Source organism: Pseudochaenichthys georgianus, chromosome 1, assembly GCF_902827115.2.
Source record: "Pseudochaenichthys georgianus chromosome 1, fPseGeo1.2, whole genome shotgun sequence".
NCBI lineage: Eukaryota > Metazoa > Chordata > Actinopteri > Perciformes > Channichthyidae > Pseudochaenichthys > Pseudochaenichthys georgianus.
Genome location: NC_047503.1, coordinates 42521852 through 42539493, shown reverse-complemented (window position 1 = coordinate 42539493; position 17642 = coordinate 42521852). Strand labels below are relative to the sequence as shown.

General features: G+C 41.4%; 1 protein-coding gene and 1 pseudogene across 2 annotated transcripts; both read left to right on the top strand.

Annotated features, from left to right (window-relative positions):
• The first annotated feature begins 11 nt into the window (after positions 1-11).
• Positions 12-11074, top strand: LOC117450033 (atlastin-2-like). 2 transcript variants are annotated; one of them, XM_034088011.1, is made up of 11 exons: positions 12-48; positions 146-196; positions 1756-1812; positions 3222-3314; positions 4309-4447; positions 4526-4653; positions 5317-5373; positions 5759-5830; positions 5920-6351; positions 6757-6771; positions 8762-11074. In XM_034088011.1, the coding sequence occupies exons 1-11, from the start codon at positions 31-33 to the stop codon at positions 8870-8872; spliced, it is 1173 nt and encodes a 390-aa protein (XP_033943902.1). In that variant the 5' UTR covers positions 12-30; the 3' UTR covers positions 8873-11074. The 2 variants fall into 2 exon arrangements, with proteins under 2 accessions (XP_033943902.1, XP_033943911.1); XM_034088020.1 differs by lacking the exon at positions 6757-6771.
• Positions 11075-14521: 3447 nt separating this feature from the next.
• LOC117450009 (serine/threonine-protein kinase MARK1-like) overlaps positions 14522-17642 on the top strand; it is a 33655-nt pseudogene continuing 30534 nt past the window's right edge.

The following is a 17642-nucleotide window of genomic DNA, read 5'->3' as shown; positions in this document are numbered from 1 at the left end:
CGATATGCCACACTGTTCGCTCTCAGCACCATGACCAGCTCTGTGATGGTCAGCCGCATTTCATTGCTCCAGCTGTTGTTTTTATTAAGATTAGTTCTGTGTTTGTAAAGTCATCGCATCAGCTGACTAACCGGTTTGTTTTTAGGTGTACAACCTGTCCCAGAATGTCCAGGAGGACGACCTCCAGCACCTCCAGGTCAGTGATCAGCCTGCACACAGTTTTACAAAAGACCAATATTACATTTTAAAGATTAAACATTTCAGAGCACCTTTTTTCTGAGTGATTGAGACAAACCGCTTTCCTTGCGTTTGATCTGCGGACACTTCGGTCAATTTGCACCATTTGACCTTTGTGATAACAAAGCAACGAACCCCCAAAATGCTTCCTAGTCAAAGTAGCTACCCACTGCTCCTAAAACTAGGATGGGTGAAATGCGGGTGTGCATTGCCGGTACATGGGTTTCTTTAAAAATAAGTGAAGCGTAACCTAGGGCTGCTCAATTAATCGCAATTACGATTTTGGCTTGCAACGATTATGAAAAGAACATAATCAAAATAAAACGAATATTTTTATTATTATTTTGCATTTTTTTTGTTGTTGAATTATACTTAAAGTTCAGGGTAATAAACTGTTAAAAACATACTGTTCAAATACTTCTTTTCAATAAATGGATGTTTTCAAATTACATGGATAATCGTGATATCAATTATTGACCCAAATTATGATTTTTGCCCTAATCGAGCAGCGCTAGCAGAACCCTCCATTTACGTTGGTTTTAATCCGTCAGATTTACAGCAGCATTTCTGTTAAAGCTCTCATTCTTGTGATGAGGATCTCCATATCAGGCGCTCTGCGGTGCGTTCAGGTCAATGTGAACTAAACCCAGGCGCCTTATGAGGCTGAAAGCAGCTCCAACTGAACGTCCCTCACAGCGGAAAATTTCTTCCATCTTTGGTGCCGACACAGATCAGCTGTCAATCTGACATCCTCGTGGATTCAGCTTCTTATTACAGACGCATGCATTTACTAACATTCGGTCTATATGCTGTGAAATGTATTATCTCTTCGATTTACACACAGCATCTATTGCACGTCTGTCCGTCCTGGGAGAGGGATCCCTCCTCTGTTGCTCTCCCTGAGGTTTCTCCCATGTTCCCTTTAAACTGTGGGGTTTCTCTGGAAGTTTTTCCTTGTACGATGTGAGGGTCTGAGGACAGAGGGTCTAAGGACAGAGGGTCTAAGGACAGAGGGTCTAAGGACAGAGGGTCTAAGGACAGAGGGTCTAAGGACAGAGGGACTAAGGACGGAAGGTGTCGTTTTTCTCATACTGATATTCTGAACAATCTGTGCTGTTGTATTTGCTGTAAAGTGTCTCCACTGTAGGCTATTTTTATTATATGTACAGCCCTTTGGCTCCACCAAACATCGTTTATAAATGTGCTATATAAATAAAACTTGATTTTATCAATCAAACCGTAAAGATGTTTTTTTTTAATTGTTCTATTATTGCAATTAAGTTTGAATAAAGCCCACATGGTCCCGCACATCTCTTCATTAAATGTAATCAGCTGAAATGAGGCAACCAACCTCAATCAATTCATCCACAAAATGTCCTGCTGCAGCAGAAAAATAACCCGCTGAGTCCTTTAGAGCAGCGGATGGGAAAGCTTTCATGGACCGGATGATCAGATATGCACTCGTTTGTTCCAACACTAATTGAGCCTAATGACTGTTGTGGTGTCTTCTCTCCTCAGCTCTTCACGGAGTACGGGCGGCTGGCCATGGAGGAAGTTTATGAGAAACCATTTCAGGTGGGGATCTGCTAACCACCCTTACTGTCTTCACAATTATATGTAGTTCGATTGTTAGACTTTGTTTACAGTCTAAGATGTAAACAACATTTTGACTAAATCATCGAACGACTAAATGAGACTTTTGTAATGACTGGAATTCCACTCAGTTTAAAAAAACGTTGCCGTAGCTTTATTATTGATAGTTAAAAGATCCTTTAACCTGTTAAGCGGGGGCATGGGGCTTTTTTTTTCTTTCGTGAAACTGTCCCAGGGCTTCTTAACATTTCATGAAACTATTAATGTGTCATACCCACTTAACGGGAAGACACTCGGCTAACTGACGACACGAACCATTTTTACCGAAACAAAACACAAGTCTCACAAGAAGCGTCTAAATGAGCCCTGAGTGAAAGAATGCTATAGCACAGAACTCACAGCTTAAATACCCTTATTACTTATCGTATCTGCAAAAACAAGATGGCGATTAGCGAACTGAGATTCCACTGATTCCAGAAGTATTAGTATCGTCACTGAGCGATCCGAACTCGCGACAGGGGAAGCGAAAACAGACATCACAACACGTAGCTTCACGGAGGAAACACGGAGATGCTTACCTTAGCTGTTCTGATAAAAAGTCGTGTTCAATGGCATCAAAACGATAAAAACGCTGCTGAAGGTTAATCCAATGTTTGAAATGATTTCTGATAATCCATCTTCATATTTACTAGTTTGAGCCTAGGTTTCAGTTTTCAGAGCATAACATTGCTTTCGACTGCGTGCGCATAGCTCTGTGTGTCTGTGGAACTTCCCCTTCGATTCTATTGGCTCTAGCAGTTAAAAAGAGCTGTCAATCACCAACATCGACCAATGGGTTCCAGAGAAACGGCAGATACACCCATTTTCCACCCAAATGACCCCAGAAGTGGGTTTTTTTTGTTAATCTCTCTAAAAAGGTCAAATGTCACTTGTTTTGCATCAATCTTGATACAGGGTACTTATTATGTTATATATTGGATTCCTAAAGCTTTTAGTCTACCATCCCATCAGCCAAGGGTGGTTTTCACTATAAGTAATGGTTTGTTTTTTAGGACGGACACTATAATTTACCTTTTTTTAATGTGTTCAATCTGAATTTACTTTACAATAAAACAATTATATATTGATTCTGACTCTTCTACATCCAACTCACAGGTGTATCGTTGCTTTGAGAAAAAAGATTATTAATTTGCCCCTTTTTCGAAGTGAAGATGTGGTCCTTTGTTCTGGGAATGTCATTTTGGGGCTTAACGGGTTAACTTGCCGCACAGAGGGGGAGTTTAGGTATAATGGTTGATGGATAAATAAGATGATTTTGTAATACCTGGAAATAATCATTAATAACATTTGAAATGTGTAATCGATAAACCTGAATTTGTCCGTCTGTTCAGAGTCTGATGTTCCTGATCAGAGACTGGAGTTATCCATACGAGCACCCGTATGGCCTGGAGGGAGGACGGAGCTTCCTGGAGAAGCGGCTGCAGGTCAGTGACAGCAGCCAGGCAGAAGTCTGCTTTAAAAAGAGTTGATCGGACATGTATTGGGATCTCAGAAAATATCTGACAAGAAAAGTAAGCAGCATCTTTGTCTCGGGAAACTTAATGCCAGGTTTATAAGGCCCTGATCACAATGTTGTTTTGAGTCCTTAGTCAGTTTGTATTCAACCTGCTGGGATACATCTCAAGGTCAAACAAAGACATGTATTCACTTGGATGGCCAATGTCTGCAGCATGGTAACTGGCACTGCACGTTACATTCTGCAGGATCTTTACATCCGTCACAATCATTTCTCACTGTTCCCATCTTTTACTGAACCGTTTCTGGAACCTTCCTCAGACTTGGGCTAGCTAAAACCTGTACATTCAAACACTCCTTTAACCCTTAGATGCACGAGTGACTGGACCCTACACTCTTCCATAAGTGGGTCAAAATGGACCCGTATTAGAATAATGTGTTGTCATTTTGGTTTAGAAACATCACTTGTATTATACTTTGGTTCACACTAGAAATATTTTATATTTAATTTTTCACAATTAATAATTTTAGACATTCTTTTTACATTTTGGAAGAAACGTTTTCCCAGAGGAAATGCATGCGAGTAATTTTTGACCCACTTATGGAAGCTTGGGGTAGAAATACAAAAACTATAATTTCTTAAAATGTCAATTAAAAATGTGAATGGCATGATATCCAAAACATGTTTTTTGAGGAATAGCTGGAATATGAAATGATAAAAAAATGTAATTACAAAGATACTTCAAGAAAACCACCTCACCGCGTCAAAAAAGACCCACTTATGCATCTAAGGGTTTACCATTTCCCTCTAAGTCTAGGAGGAAAAAGCTATTTTCATAACCGTTAATTTGTACCCCGTGTTCTCGGTTTCCTCGTAGTTTTTTCCCCCCATTTCTGCATAACCTTGTCCCCTCGCTAAGGAGAAATAAAGCAAGAAATGGATGCGTTATCATCTGTGTTCAGGTGAAGCAGAACCAACACGAGGAGCTGCAGAACGTCAGGAAACACATCCACTCCTGCTTCTCCAACATCGGCTGCTTCCTGCTGCCTCACCCCGGCCTCAAGGTCGCCACCAACCCTCACTTTGACGGCCGGCTCAGAGGTACGTCCACGGGCTCAGCAGCTCCTCAGACAGCGCGAACAGTCAGGATTAATTGTGTGTGTGTGTGTGTCGTGTCAGATATCGATGATGAGTTTAAGAAGGAGCTGGTGAACCTCGTCCCCACGCTGCTCTCTCCAGAGAACCTGGTGGAGAAGGAGATCGGAGGAGTCAAGATCACCTGCAGAGACCTGTTGCAATACTTCAAAGTGAGTTCATATTCCATCTGCCCATCATTTGGTTTACGGTCAGTACGAGGAACGACTTGGTTACCAAATTACAGAGGGGGGGGGGGGATTTATTTGTTTAGGTCCATGATTAAAAATAAATGTCAAATGTCCCAAACAAAGCTTCTCAGTTTTAGGGGACAGAATTATATAGTTTTCATTCAAATTAAAGCATATATTTTTCCTCCATCTTCCCATTTTAAAGTCCTGTTAGAAAGTTTGGGCTTTTGTGAATCCCCTGCCGTCGTCTTTAGTGAATTTATTGTTTTAGTTTTAAGCGTTCAGAAAGAAAATGTTATGTTAAAGATCCCCAGTAGCTTTTGCTTTTGACAGAAGCTACTCTTCCTGGGGTCCGACACTTAAAACCATACAACAACATTCAAGACATAATTCCTGACAACATCAACAATCTCATCCACTTTCAATATCAATCTCAGCCGAGGATGAGTGCACTCGACACCCACCAGTACAAAGCATGAGATCAAATGAGGCTTCACACTCACAGCTCTCAAGGGTACTTGGTCATTTAGTAGAGGGCCCTTCAATCTCTTCTTGAAAGAGACTCTGGACTCTATTTCATCAATGAGTGAGTAATGCTCCTGATTACCCTCGTGTCTCACCTCCTCTCATGACTCTGTGTTTCAGGCTTACATGAAGATCTATCAGGGAGAGGAGCTTCCTCACCCCAAGTCCATGCTGCAGGTCGGCTCAGACACATTATCATTAATGTCACTGTGAAACAGCGCCACCTGCTGGACTGTCCAAAAACCAGATCATTCATTTTTAACAGTACTGAATATTCAGCTAATATGAATAGTTTCCTTTTCACTATAGAACAAACATTTTGAATTGTTCAGATGTTGATAAAGCATTGATAATCATTGTTATAGTGCTTTTCCTGGTGCTCAAAGACACTTTATTTATGAATGTTTAACTTAAATATTATTATATATTTATAAATGTCGTAAATCTTAACTATCAGATCAGGCTGGGGTAGATTTCGACTCGTAAATAGGACTCTCTGTTGATTTGTCATGTGTTGACTCAAATTCTACATCTTTAACCTGTTTTGTCATTTGTTACCTAGGCAACAGCTGAAGCTAATAACCTTGCAGCTGTAGCAGGAGCCAAAGGCTTGTACAACAAAGGCATGGATCAGGTAACGCACCACAAACCTGTCGTTACTGGACATTACAGATCCAGGTTTTGGTCGATAACATGAATCCACTGAGCCTGTCCTCTGCACAGGTCTGCGGCGGAGACAAACCCTACATCAACCCGGCGGAGCTGGAGCGCCGGCACCTGGAGTTCAGGCAGGCGTCGGTGAAACACTTCCGCGGCGTTAAGAAAATGGGCGGCGAGGAATTCTGCCGGCGCTACCAGGAGCAGCTGGAGGCGGAGCTGGACCAGACGTACAGCAACTTCAGCAAGCACAACGACGGCAAGAACATCTTCTTCGCCGCGCGGACCCCCGCCACGCTGTTCGCCGTCATGTTCGTGATGTACGTGGTGTCGATGGTCACGGGCTTCGTGGGCATCAACTCCGTGGCAACGCTGTGTAACCTGCTGATGGGCGTCGCGCTGACGGCACTCTGCGTCTGGGCGTACGTGAAATACTCCGGAGAGTTCCGTGAGGTGGGAGGAGTCATCGACCAGGTGGCTGAAACCCTCTGGGAACAGGTGAGAGGAAGAGCAATATTTATTTTATTTATTCATTTTATTTTTTAAACTGAAACGAGCAATAAAACCAGCGCACTCATAAAGCCAATTAGTTAAAAGACCATATCTTGTAGGGTAGTTTTTAATACTTTGTTGGTGCCACATTAAAATGTTTATTGTATGTGATGGCCGTGTTCTATAACATACTAATAAGTGAGTCGGTTATCATTTGGAGTTAAAGTACAGACATTTAAATATTACGCTTAACCCTGAAGTAAAATAAATATTTGAATAAAATGACATTGTGTAAAACAACTCTTTAGTTTTTCCTCAAACGTTTAACTTGTCAATATTTCTGTCATCTGTCGCTTTCTTTTTAACCTTTCTCTTCCTCCTTCCACTTTATTTTATTTATTTTGCTTCCAGAGGACTCCACGAAAGGTATGTTTTCACTTCCTGTGTAGGACGCGAGACTATTTTAGATTTGCCTCGTGTTATCAGATGTAGCTTTCTGAATGTTAGCAAAATGCATACTGCTTCTTGGGACCCTTCTTAGGACCCTTTCACACCTGGAGTGGAGTGCACCAGATGGGCGTAAAAAAGTAGGGCTTAACTCTAACGTCGGGCTTAGCTACGTCCGACGTAGTGATTAGAATTTACACTGAGTGCACCAAGCCTGACTAGTCTCGGGCGTAGCTGCGCCTGGTCTTAAGATGCGCGTCCACGTGAATACACGCGAAACCGAGAGAGCAAGACCGAGGTAATTTTTTTTGGACCCCAACCTCCGGCCTCCCAGGTTGACATTCTTGGCTCCCTGAGTAAAAACATCCTCCCCGCTGTAACGAACCTTGGAGTAACCTTCAATAGCACTTTACATTCGATAAACAGGTCAGCAGCGTAGTCAAAACCTGCTTTTTTAAATTACGACTATTGGCTAAGACCAAGTCGTTTTTATCTTTTAAAGACTTAGAGAGGGTAATTAACGCTTTTGTGACATCGCGACTGGACTACTGCAACGCTTTGTATGTGGGCATGGATCAGGCATCCATAAAACGCCTGCAGCTAGTACAGAACGCAGCTGCACGTCTCCTGACTGGCCACAAAAGGCGTGACCACATTACCCCCATTCTGGCCTCACTTCACTGGCTTCCAGTTCGGTTCCGAATAGATTTTAAACTCCTTTTTATTTGTTTTTAAGGCCCTAAACGGGCTGGCTCCGGCTTATATAGCTGACTTAATCCAGCGATACACCCCAGCCAGAGCTCTAAGGTCTGCCGACCAAATGCTGCTGGTAGTGCCGAAAACCAGGCTAAAAACTAGAGGGCACCGAGCCTTCGCAGCAGCTGGTCCCAGGCTCTGGAACACTCTGCCCTTACCTGTGAGGTCGGCCCAGACACTAGGGGCTTTTAAATCCTCTCTAAAAACACACTTTTTCTCTCTGGCCTTTTAAAAGTGAGCAGAGCATGACATTTTTCATTTTGTATTTTAACTGTGTCTGCCTTTTATATTTGTTGTTTTTAACTTAAATGCTACAAATTGCAATATGTTCCGTATATTTTTTGTTCATGTACAGCACTTTGGCGCGACCGGAAGTTGTTTTAAAATGTGCTTTATAAATAAACTTGATTTGATTTGAAACGGTAATTGTTGCCAAGCAACGCCATTTTACAGACTCAGAGGACCGCAGAGAAGAGGGAATTCCCACACCCACAGCGTCAGCGATGACTCAAGGGGAATCCCAAATGGCCACACCCCGAAAGAGAAAGAGGGATTTGTCAGAGATACAGCGGGAACGGACTGAGAGGGAAATCGGTGCTGGAGGGCCAATGAAACTTGTCTTATAGCCCGACATGCAGTTGTGCGATGAACATTAATCATGTCTCCCACAGTATTTTTGAAAGGCCCCGTTCGCGTTCACTGTCTGAATAGATGTCCAGTGGGTTTGTTCGATCACGGACGACTTTCTCTTCTTAATGCCCTTTCATTGTTAAACATGTAAACAAGACGCCCTGCCATCGTTAATAATAATATCCTTCTTGCCTGTTTTACGTTACTATGGATACTAGTCTGTCTTTCCGATTTACGCCTGCTCCATACTAGGCGTACAAGTTACACCCGGGTGCAACACATACAGGGCTTAAGTCTAAGTGGTGCACTAGTCATAACTTTAGTTTGATCTTAACCTTCGGTTCTACGTCGGACGTAGAGGTACGCCCAGCTTATGCCCAGCTGGTGCACTCCACTCCTGAGGTTTATAAGGGAATTTTATTTATCTGAAAAAGTGAATTGGGTATCGACCTCAGTTCAGTACGTTAAGGCAGACATGCTGTGTTTCCCACAGATGATATGGTTTAGCACGACTCGCCCCGGTACTGCTTCTCCACCTTCCTCCCCCCCCCCCACCTGACCGCTTCTCCTCCTCTTTCCGCAGGTTTTCTCCAAACTCTTCGAAGTGGCTCGGAGTCGAGTCCCGTTGGGAAGTCTCATCCCGGCTCCTCGGCCCCGGCTCCCCTCGAACAACAACGTGAAGAAGAAAAACTAGCAGCACGCCGTCGCTGTCTTTTCACTTTTATCCTGCTCTGTTTTGAAACCACGTTTTTTAGTACGGTTTGAGACGTGTACATGAGTTTCTGTTCTCGGACTGTAGACAAAGGTTCCTCGCCGCGCTGGCTGTAGGTTTTAAGGACTCGCTGTAGACGCAGCAGTGTGATGTATTTTATTATTTGTCAGTGGGCGGGGTTACGGTATTTATTGGTGGGAGGGGCCATTATTCTATCACAGTGTCGTCCCAGGTGTGTGCGCTCGCCTGTCGGACGACGACATTAATGATTCCCGTTTTATGTGAATGTATGAATGATGAGCATGACCACAGACCCTCCTCATGGTTCCCCCCCCTCCTGTCCTCTCAGTCGGGTTGTTTCTGTCGCTGGGCGGCGTCACGAGGAGGAGTCACGACCAAAGTTTACAGCTTTACCCACAGAGGCTCTCAGACTGAGCGACTGACAACAGGCAGGCTCATAAATCAGTCCAAGGAATTAAAAAAACAAGTTCGGTTTCAGGGAAATGTTACCGTTTTTCTTACTCGGAATCACAAACTCATGGATGTATTTGAACCTTTCTGTGCAGACTGAAGCGTGGTGAGCGGTTAACGGAAGCTCGACTCAAAACTGGGTAAACATGGCTGCAGCTCTGATGAAATTAAATGAAAAACGACTAAGTACTTGAGCGTGGAGATTGGTTCTCGACCAGATAACTCCAGAAGATATTCACTAACCAGAGCTTTTGATATATCAGTGAATTTAACTTTTTCATTGAACCTCCGTACAGCACTGAGGCTGTGCCACACAGTCCAGAGCCTATTGGAGAAGTGACCGCCGCATTACTCTATCAGTGATTTATTATGCCGTTTAAAGCTTGATTTCTGCCCTGCAGTTAACATGAAGACTTCCAGTATGTGACCATGAGTTAAATCAGGAATCAGGGCGGTGCTGTCAGTCGTTTCAAGCTCTTGTCAGTTTTAAAATTAAGAATATTTTGGAATCATGACTGAAGAAGCTGTTCCTTCAGATGGTACTCTAAACATCCATGAGTTTGTCTGACCTTGTGAAAGTAGAGCTGAAAGTCAAATAAGCAAAATGTCCCCCGAACCCAGCTGACTCTCGAAGTAGCTGGCTAAAGTTGACCTGATTATCTTTATCTTGATTGATTCATCCATTATTTTCATATTATCAGTATTGACTTGATCATGATTTGCAGTATTAAACCCATTATGTGTTTTCTAGTTTACTTTTAAGGTTAGTAAGTAAGTAGAGGACCTCGTGTTTTGAGTCAGGGAAGATTAGGAACTATTTCTTGACGGCGTATCACTCCACCTCGGCTCAACTTAACGTAGAAAAATGACAAATATTGATGTCCGATCCCAAAACGGAAAGCACTACGAACCATTCCTTTAAATCTTGAACGATATCTGGGTTATTATTTTGGGGGATTTTTTAAACACGATGAACCATTTTGATCTGACTGCCGGCTTTTCAGAGAACAAAGCTTTTTTTAAATTGTGTTCCTCCAGTTCAGCCGAGACCTTGTAGATAATATGTAATTGTTATTTAACTAGAGTGTTATACCCTCTCTGTCATTCATCGTCACATCTAAAGGACTGTACCGCCTCTTAATGTTCTTTTTAAACCACCAGGCACTACAAATCATTTCATCGCTTGCATTTAATGTTACTGTTTCCATTTTAAAGCCAAACTCTGATCATTGGATGACTGAACTTCATTGTCGACCCCATCACGTTGTTGTTTCCCGAATCTTATTTTCTTAATTTAATCACCATCATTCCATCCACAACATCACCACCGTGTGCTTTTTGTTTTTGTACAGTTTAGTTTTTTACAGCCTCATCCACACATAGGGCATGTGTATGAATATATACATATATAAATATAAATTTTCTAGACCTTTTTGTAGCTGTAAGAACAACGGTTTGGGTGGTAGACCAGATTCAGCTCACTGGACGTAAAGGAATGCTTTCGTGATTTGTGGATATGTCTAACAAATTCCTTTTTTTATATATATTTGTACATTTTATCTTACATGAGCACTGCGATTCCACCCCTGCTGGCGAAGAATGTTTATAATCTGGATTTCATTTTGTTTTCTTCTTTATTCCTTTGTCTTTTGTTGCATTTTAAAGTTATTTTCGTTAATTTATTTTTCAATACAATAATAAACCAAACTCGTACAACACAAAGAACGGTGTCGCTTCATTTTTAATGTCTTTTAAAAATGTGTGTATTGTGAAGATGTTTACTGGGATTTAAGGGGTTAGTTTTTATTTAAAGGTCACCTATCATGCTATTTGTAGGCAATAGCATAGGTCTCAAATATATAAAAAACATGTCTATGAAATGTTTGGCTCAAAATACCAAACAGATCACCCATGCTAGCCATGCCTCATATCCCTCTATTTCACTTCCTGTTTCAAAAGTGCTGATTTGGGTATTTAAATTTAAAAAAAAAGGAGGGTGCTGAGCTCATGCGGGACCCGGCAGCTACTGTCTAAACTAAATACTGCGGTGATGAAATGCCTTATCAAGGATTATTTTTGAAACAGTGGCCGTTTCTCAATGTTGAGTAAAGCTGCTGCAGAGCCATTATTTCAAGTATACTACGTCATCGAGTGGCGCCGAATGCTGGGCATTTAAACAGTCCTTTGGCGCCATGACGTAGTATACTTGAAATAGTGGCTCTGCAGCAGCTTTACTCAACATTGAGAAACGGCCCGAATGGACCTCAAAGGATTTCTCTCTTGCCGGTTATACCACAAGGTGAGTTCCTTTTTATTTCCTGCTTCTTCAAACACATGCTCTGTGCAGTACAGGTTAGCTGAGTGTTAGCAAGGCAAGTTTATTTATATAGCACCTTTCAGCACAAGGCAATTCAAGGTGCTTTTCAAAAATGAAAGACATTCAGACAAAGGCATTTAAAAAGAAAAGATAATAAAATAAACATTAAAAGAAGAAATACATGAATAAAAAGTTCCAGTGCAGTTTAAAGGGGACCTATCATGCAAAATGCACTTTTGTACGTCTTTTATACATGAATATGTGTCCCCGGTGTGTCAGGGAACTCACCAAGTGTCAGAAAACACAACCCTCTCTCTTTTCCTCCATACCCAAATCTCTAAAAACGGGGCTGCAACAGAGCTGATTATTATTTGAATTTTTCTGACGTCAGAAAAGGGGTGCTCCGCCTATATGGGCAACTCTCCACCTATCAGGGGAATGAGACCGCTCGAAAGCGCTGGAGACGCTGTAGTACATATGCCAGGCCTGTAAGTGGCGCTGTAGTCTGCCACAAAAGCAGAATCAGCCCCTGGAAAAGAGCAAATAGAGCAAAATGAGGCATGGCTAAAATCAGGCTAAAATGCATGATCTGTTTGGTATTTTGAAAAAAAAACTTCAGACATGTTTTATATAGGTATGGCCCTATATATGTTTAAAATATAGCATGATAGGTCCACGTTAAGATATGAATAGTTCACACAGAAGTTACTTTACTGATGCCTTTCTTTAAGGTGTCTCCGAACATGAGCTGTGTACGCTTGTATGGCACATACGTCCCGAGCAGCATACACAGAGAAAACCACCCAGACACGTATTCCCTGCACTAGCCCCAAATGTTCATCAACGAAAAACGAAACACAACCGCTCAGTTTCAATTAAAAGCAGCGGCAAAAAGATAAGTCTTCAGTTAGCGATGCTAATGTAAACATGCACCGAACATATTACGTCCAAAACAGTGGGGCATTGATTCTGATAGCAACGTTTCTGATTAGCCCGTGGGTGTAAAGCCAGCCTACATTTCCGATATTAGGTCGTATCGGACGCAAACCTGGATCCGCTCCGTTGTAGCTCCGTTTTTAGAGATTTGGGTACAGTGGAAAAGAGAGGATTTTATTTTCTGACGCTGCGTGAGTTCACCGACGCACCGGGGACACATTGATGTATAAAAGACATCAAAAAGTGCATTTTGCATGGTCCCCTTTAAGTTCAATTTAAAATGCAAATAACATGTTAAGCACATAGATAATAGTATTTCTTAAAGCTCCCATCTCTTTATTTCAATTTACAATGAGTATTTTTAACTCATTGTTTCTGACATTTTATCTTTATTTTAGTGGATTGAATGGATTTTGGATGCTTATTGTTTCGAGTATTTCTGGTGTTGAACATTTCTCAGGTTGAGGTTTTAGCATGCTTACATATCATGCTATGATGCTAATTTTAGTATGCAGGTCAGACTTATTTTGACAGACACATGTAGGTTGTGGCGCAGTGGGATAGTGCGTTGGTGGTTCAAACCCCACTGCAGTCAGCATGTCGTTGTGTCCCTGGGCTGAAAAAAAGTTAAAATCGTTAATGAGTTGAAGAGAAAGTGCCTTTCTTTAGCTTGGCTTTGGGAAGCTAAACTCTGTCAAAGCGCTTACAAGCAAGTAAAACAAAAATAATGATGATGAATGATGTGATGTGCATTAATGTAATGCATAATATTTTTCTGGGTGGATAAAAGTCAGTGTGGCCTTGTTGATGAGGCCGGTAGCAGAGGGGAAGAAACATAACTTTATGATGGGTTAAAGTTGATGAAAAATTCTGAATTGCAACAGAGCAGAGAAACCACCAGATGGCAGCAACATACAAACCAAACTTTCGTAATATCAAAAACGTTCTGTCATCATCTTTAATAATAATAGAAATGACAAGAGTTATCTTTGGGCTACTTGTATTAAAATACAGAAATATATTGTCAGACAATACTGTTCAATGGTTCTATGGAAAAGTCAAATTAGAGACAGACAGACAGACAGACAGGCAGGCAGACAGGCAGGCAGACAGACAGACAGACAGACAGACAGACAGGCAGGCAGGCAGACAGGCAGGCAGACAGACAGACAGACAGGCAGGCAGACAGACAGGCAGACAGACAGACAGACAGACAGACAGACAGGCAGGCAGACAGGCAGGCAGACAGACAGACAGACAGGCAGGCAGACAGACAGGCAGACAGACAGACAGACAGACAGGCAGACAGACAGACAGACAGACAGACAGGCAGACAGGCAGACAGACAGACAGACAGGCAGGCAGGCAGACAGACAGACAGACAGACATATAGATAGATAGACAGACAGACAGGCAGACAGACAGACAGACAGACAGACAGACAGATAGATAGATAGATACTTTATTTATCCCAATTTAAGAAATTATTTTGTCACAGTATAATTTTGACAGTCAATCTACAGGCATTACAAAATTACTTAAATACAAAAAAATAGAGTTAAATACAGATAAAATGAAGATAAACACGACACATTTAAAATGTAAAAACAATATACATATTCTTGCTAAAACAATACCTATATTCTGAACATGATAAAATATACAGAATAAATGAGAATACTTTTTAATAAACAAATCTACAGACCATATCGACATTACAAAAAAGGAAGTCTTTGTTCCGTTTCAGCTGATTCGCCATAAACACAAATACATGTTATAACCTATAAAAACGTCCATGTTTGATATCCTCCAAAGGGAGCGTGCTTTAAAGTCTCGATAGGAGCAGCTGAGGATACTGGGATATTTTTAGGATGACGATGAGGAGGATGAGGATGACGGGAAGGAGGAGCTCTGACGTCATATGTCCATGTTTTTTTTTGTAGCTCCGCAGTGCTGCTGTGTGAGCCGACAAAACCTCTGGAAGCTGCAGGAAGCTTTTTATACTTTTTTACACTTCTCCATTCTTTTTCTTCTTCTTCTTCCTCTTCTTCTTCTTCTTTCCTCCTGTCTTTCTCGCCTTCTCTTTGTCTCCATGCGGGTGTTTCTCCAGCTCCAACCCAAACAGAGGGCCTTCCTGTAGCCGCCGCCCCGGCCTCCCTCTCTCTCCCTCCGGCCGGCGGAGCCTCCCAGCTGAGCCCCGCTGAGGTGGCCTGGTTCCCGGGGAGCGATGCTGTAGAGCAGCCGGTGGAGGAGATGCTTCTACCGGACTGAAGAGCAGCAGAAAGCAGCAACGATGTCCGGCAGCAGGATGCCTCTGACCCCGGTGAGCGAGAGAGAACCCGAACAGGTAAGTGTGCTTCCACCCCGATTATTGATTATTGATGGGAGTTTTGAATCATTCATGCAGTGTCTTTACTTATATCAAGATTCAAAGTCTTTATTGTCATGTGCACAGTAGCCACGGTGTAGATAGGGCAATGACAAACCTAAGTCCTAAGCTCCTCCAACAATGCAACATTATAGGACATTGTCGTGCCACAACAAATAAAACACTTTTTAAAATGACACACTGGTGCAGGTAGAATGCAGGAATAAGTGAAGTCTACTGCCTTGCTCTAAGGAATTTGATTATCGATTGAGTTTTAAATTATTCATGCAGTCTTTACTCATCGAGATTCAAAAGCTTTATTGTCATACACAGTAGCTAGCTACAGTGTAGATGGCTATGAACAACTTAAGTCCCAAGCTCCTCCAACAATGCAACATAATACAAGACATAAAGCACATTTAAAAAATAAATAAATAAATAAGTGAACTATACACATGTAAAGTCTATCGCCTTGCTCTAAAGGAATTTGATTATTGATTGAGTTTTAAATTAGTCATGCAGTGTCTTATTTATCAGCCTATTATTGGTGGTTTTACAATGTTGTTGTTATTATTTTTGACAGTTTAAACAGAGGTCACCTGTTGGGATCATCCTGATTGATCCACAGTGTTTCAGCAGATCAATAATATAAAGATTTGAAGGCTTTATTGTTATATGCACAATAGCTAAAGCATAGTTGGCAATAATAATCTTCCCAGACTCCTATAAAGTTGACTTTGACTATCAGTCCAACATAGAATATATATATATATATATATATATATATATATATATATATATATATATATATAAAAGAATCCAGAACATGTTCCATATGACTTACAGGTAAAATGCAGGAATAAGTCAAATATATACAAGTTTGAGTGCCTTGCTCAAAGGGATGTTGGTAGCAGGGGTGTGACAACCTCATACTGTTAAATATCTTCATGCTGATGTTGACCACAGTGACACATTTCTTGTCTTAGCAGTAACTGGAGATGGATGTCAAACGGGTCAGAGCACTTAAATTAACAACACCCATTTGTGAGAAACTCTGTGGCCTCAAAACTACATTAGAATGTGTTGTGCTCGAACCACACCGTTCCTTAAAGGGGTAGTTTGGGGGTTAATTATCCAGAGGTATTGTTGTACCTTTAGTCGCAGATGGGATCCGTAAAGTGTAATATTGGCACGTCCCAGTTTGGAGAAACATGGAGATAGGAGTTCCAGCACAGGAGGATGTTTTATTATATTATATAGGATGACAAAATGTATTGTAGCAACAACTATCGATTTCAGTGTAGTTTATCCTGTACCTATTGACTGTCCCACCAAACAGCCTTATGCTACAGCAGGGTCTCCGCGGGGTCTTAAAAGTAAAAAGTAAAGTTGATAAATCAATTTAGCGAAAATGAAGGCTATTAAAAAGTATTAAACGGCATTTTCCAAGGTATTGCATTGTGCAGCTTGTTTTCAATAAGTATATAAATGGTCCAGAGAGGTTGTGTTCTACAGTCTGCCTGAATGTAGTCATGGCGTAGGTGTGTAGTGTGATTCTGTGGAGTTTATTTATGGCTTCCCGTTGGGTTTGACGTCATCTGAACAGGACATCGCGCGCTCACTGCTTGCGAAGGTCCGTTTACGCCGGTTGTTAAGCAACATCGTTATGGGGAAATGCAAGTCTGCGTCCAAATGGTTGGAAGATAAGAAGGAAGGACAATCAATACTGTGTATAGTCAATGTGAGGTGAAGTGTGTCGCCAAGGTAACCGGTTAGAACTGGAAGTGACGATGAGGTCCTAAAATGTATAGAAAGGGTCTTGAAAGGGATTACATTTGACTTCAGGATTCCTGCGTGTACTTTTTAAAAAAACAACCAGAATCCATTGACAAAAACAGTCATTTGACTTTGCAGAACACAGGAGTTGCTGGTTTACTTTTTCTCCCAGTTGGTTCGTTTGTTGTGTGACTTTGATGTTTTTTAATGGTTAGTTTGGATTCACCAAAGTCACACGATACAAAAAAACAATACAGGCAGCGTTCAATCATAAATCCTTTGTCATGCGAGGTCAAATGTACAGTTTTGTCAATGGAGTCTGGTAGCTTTGAAGAAAGTGTGGTTAACAGCTTAAGAGCCCCCCAGAAAGTTATGTTGAAAGAAAAAGGGACAAGACAAGATGGAGCGTTATTCTATCTACATATATGTAAATATTATACTTCTGTATCGTTCGTGGTTAGCTTTTGCAACAAAGGTACAATGCTTGTGGCACTCCAGAAGATAAGATACTCAGTTTAAAATAACAAGGATGATGCTGCAGAACCAAAGACATTTTCTTTTTTTATGCCACACATTATTCCTCCTACATTACCCACAATGCAACTCTTCCCCTGGCAGTTATAGATTCAGGTGTGTTAAGCTAGCACAGCCTGCAGCCTCTGGTCTGGTTCATACATTTAAAAAGTTAAAAGAATGATTTCTTGTAACCGAGTATTTCTACACTGTTTGCATTTCTACTTTTACTGAAACAATAGTACTTGTTCCACTAGTTTCAGGTGCAATAAGTTGAGTTGATACAGCTTCATGTTTTATTGTGCAGTCATGTAGCACGATGCTAACAGCTGCTGTGAAATAGAAGATATATTAGCTTTGATTATTTAGTT

Bases quoted from the DNA above. Each gene is read 5' to 3' on its own strand.
- LOC117450033 (XM_034088011.1), top strand. The intron at 1,813-3,221 runs GTGGGGATCTGC...CCGTCTGTTCAG, and splicing joins TTTATGAGAAACCATTTCAG to AGTCTGATGTTCCTGATCAG. The intron at 5,374-5,758 runs GTCGGCTCAGAC...TTTGTTACCTAG, and splicing joins ACCCCAAGTCCATGCTGCAG to GCAACAGCTGAAGCTAATAA.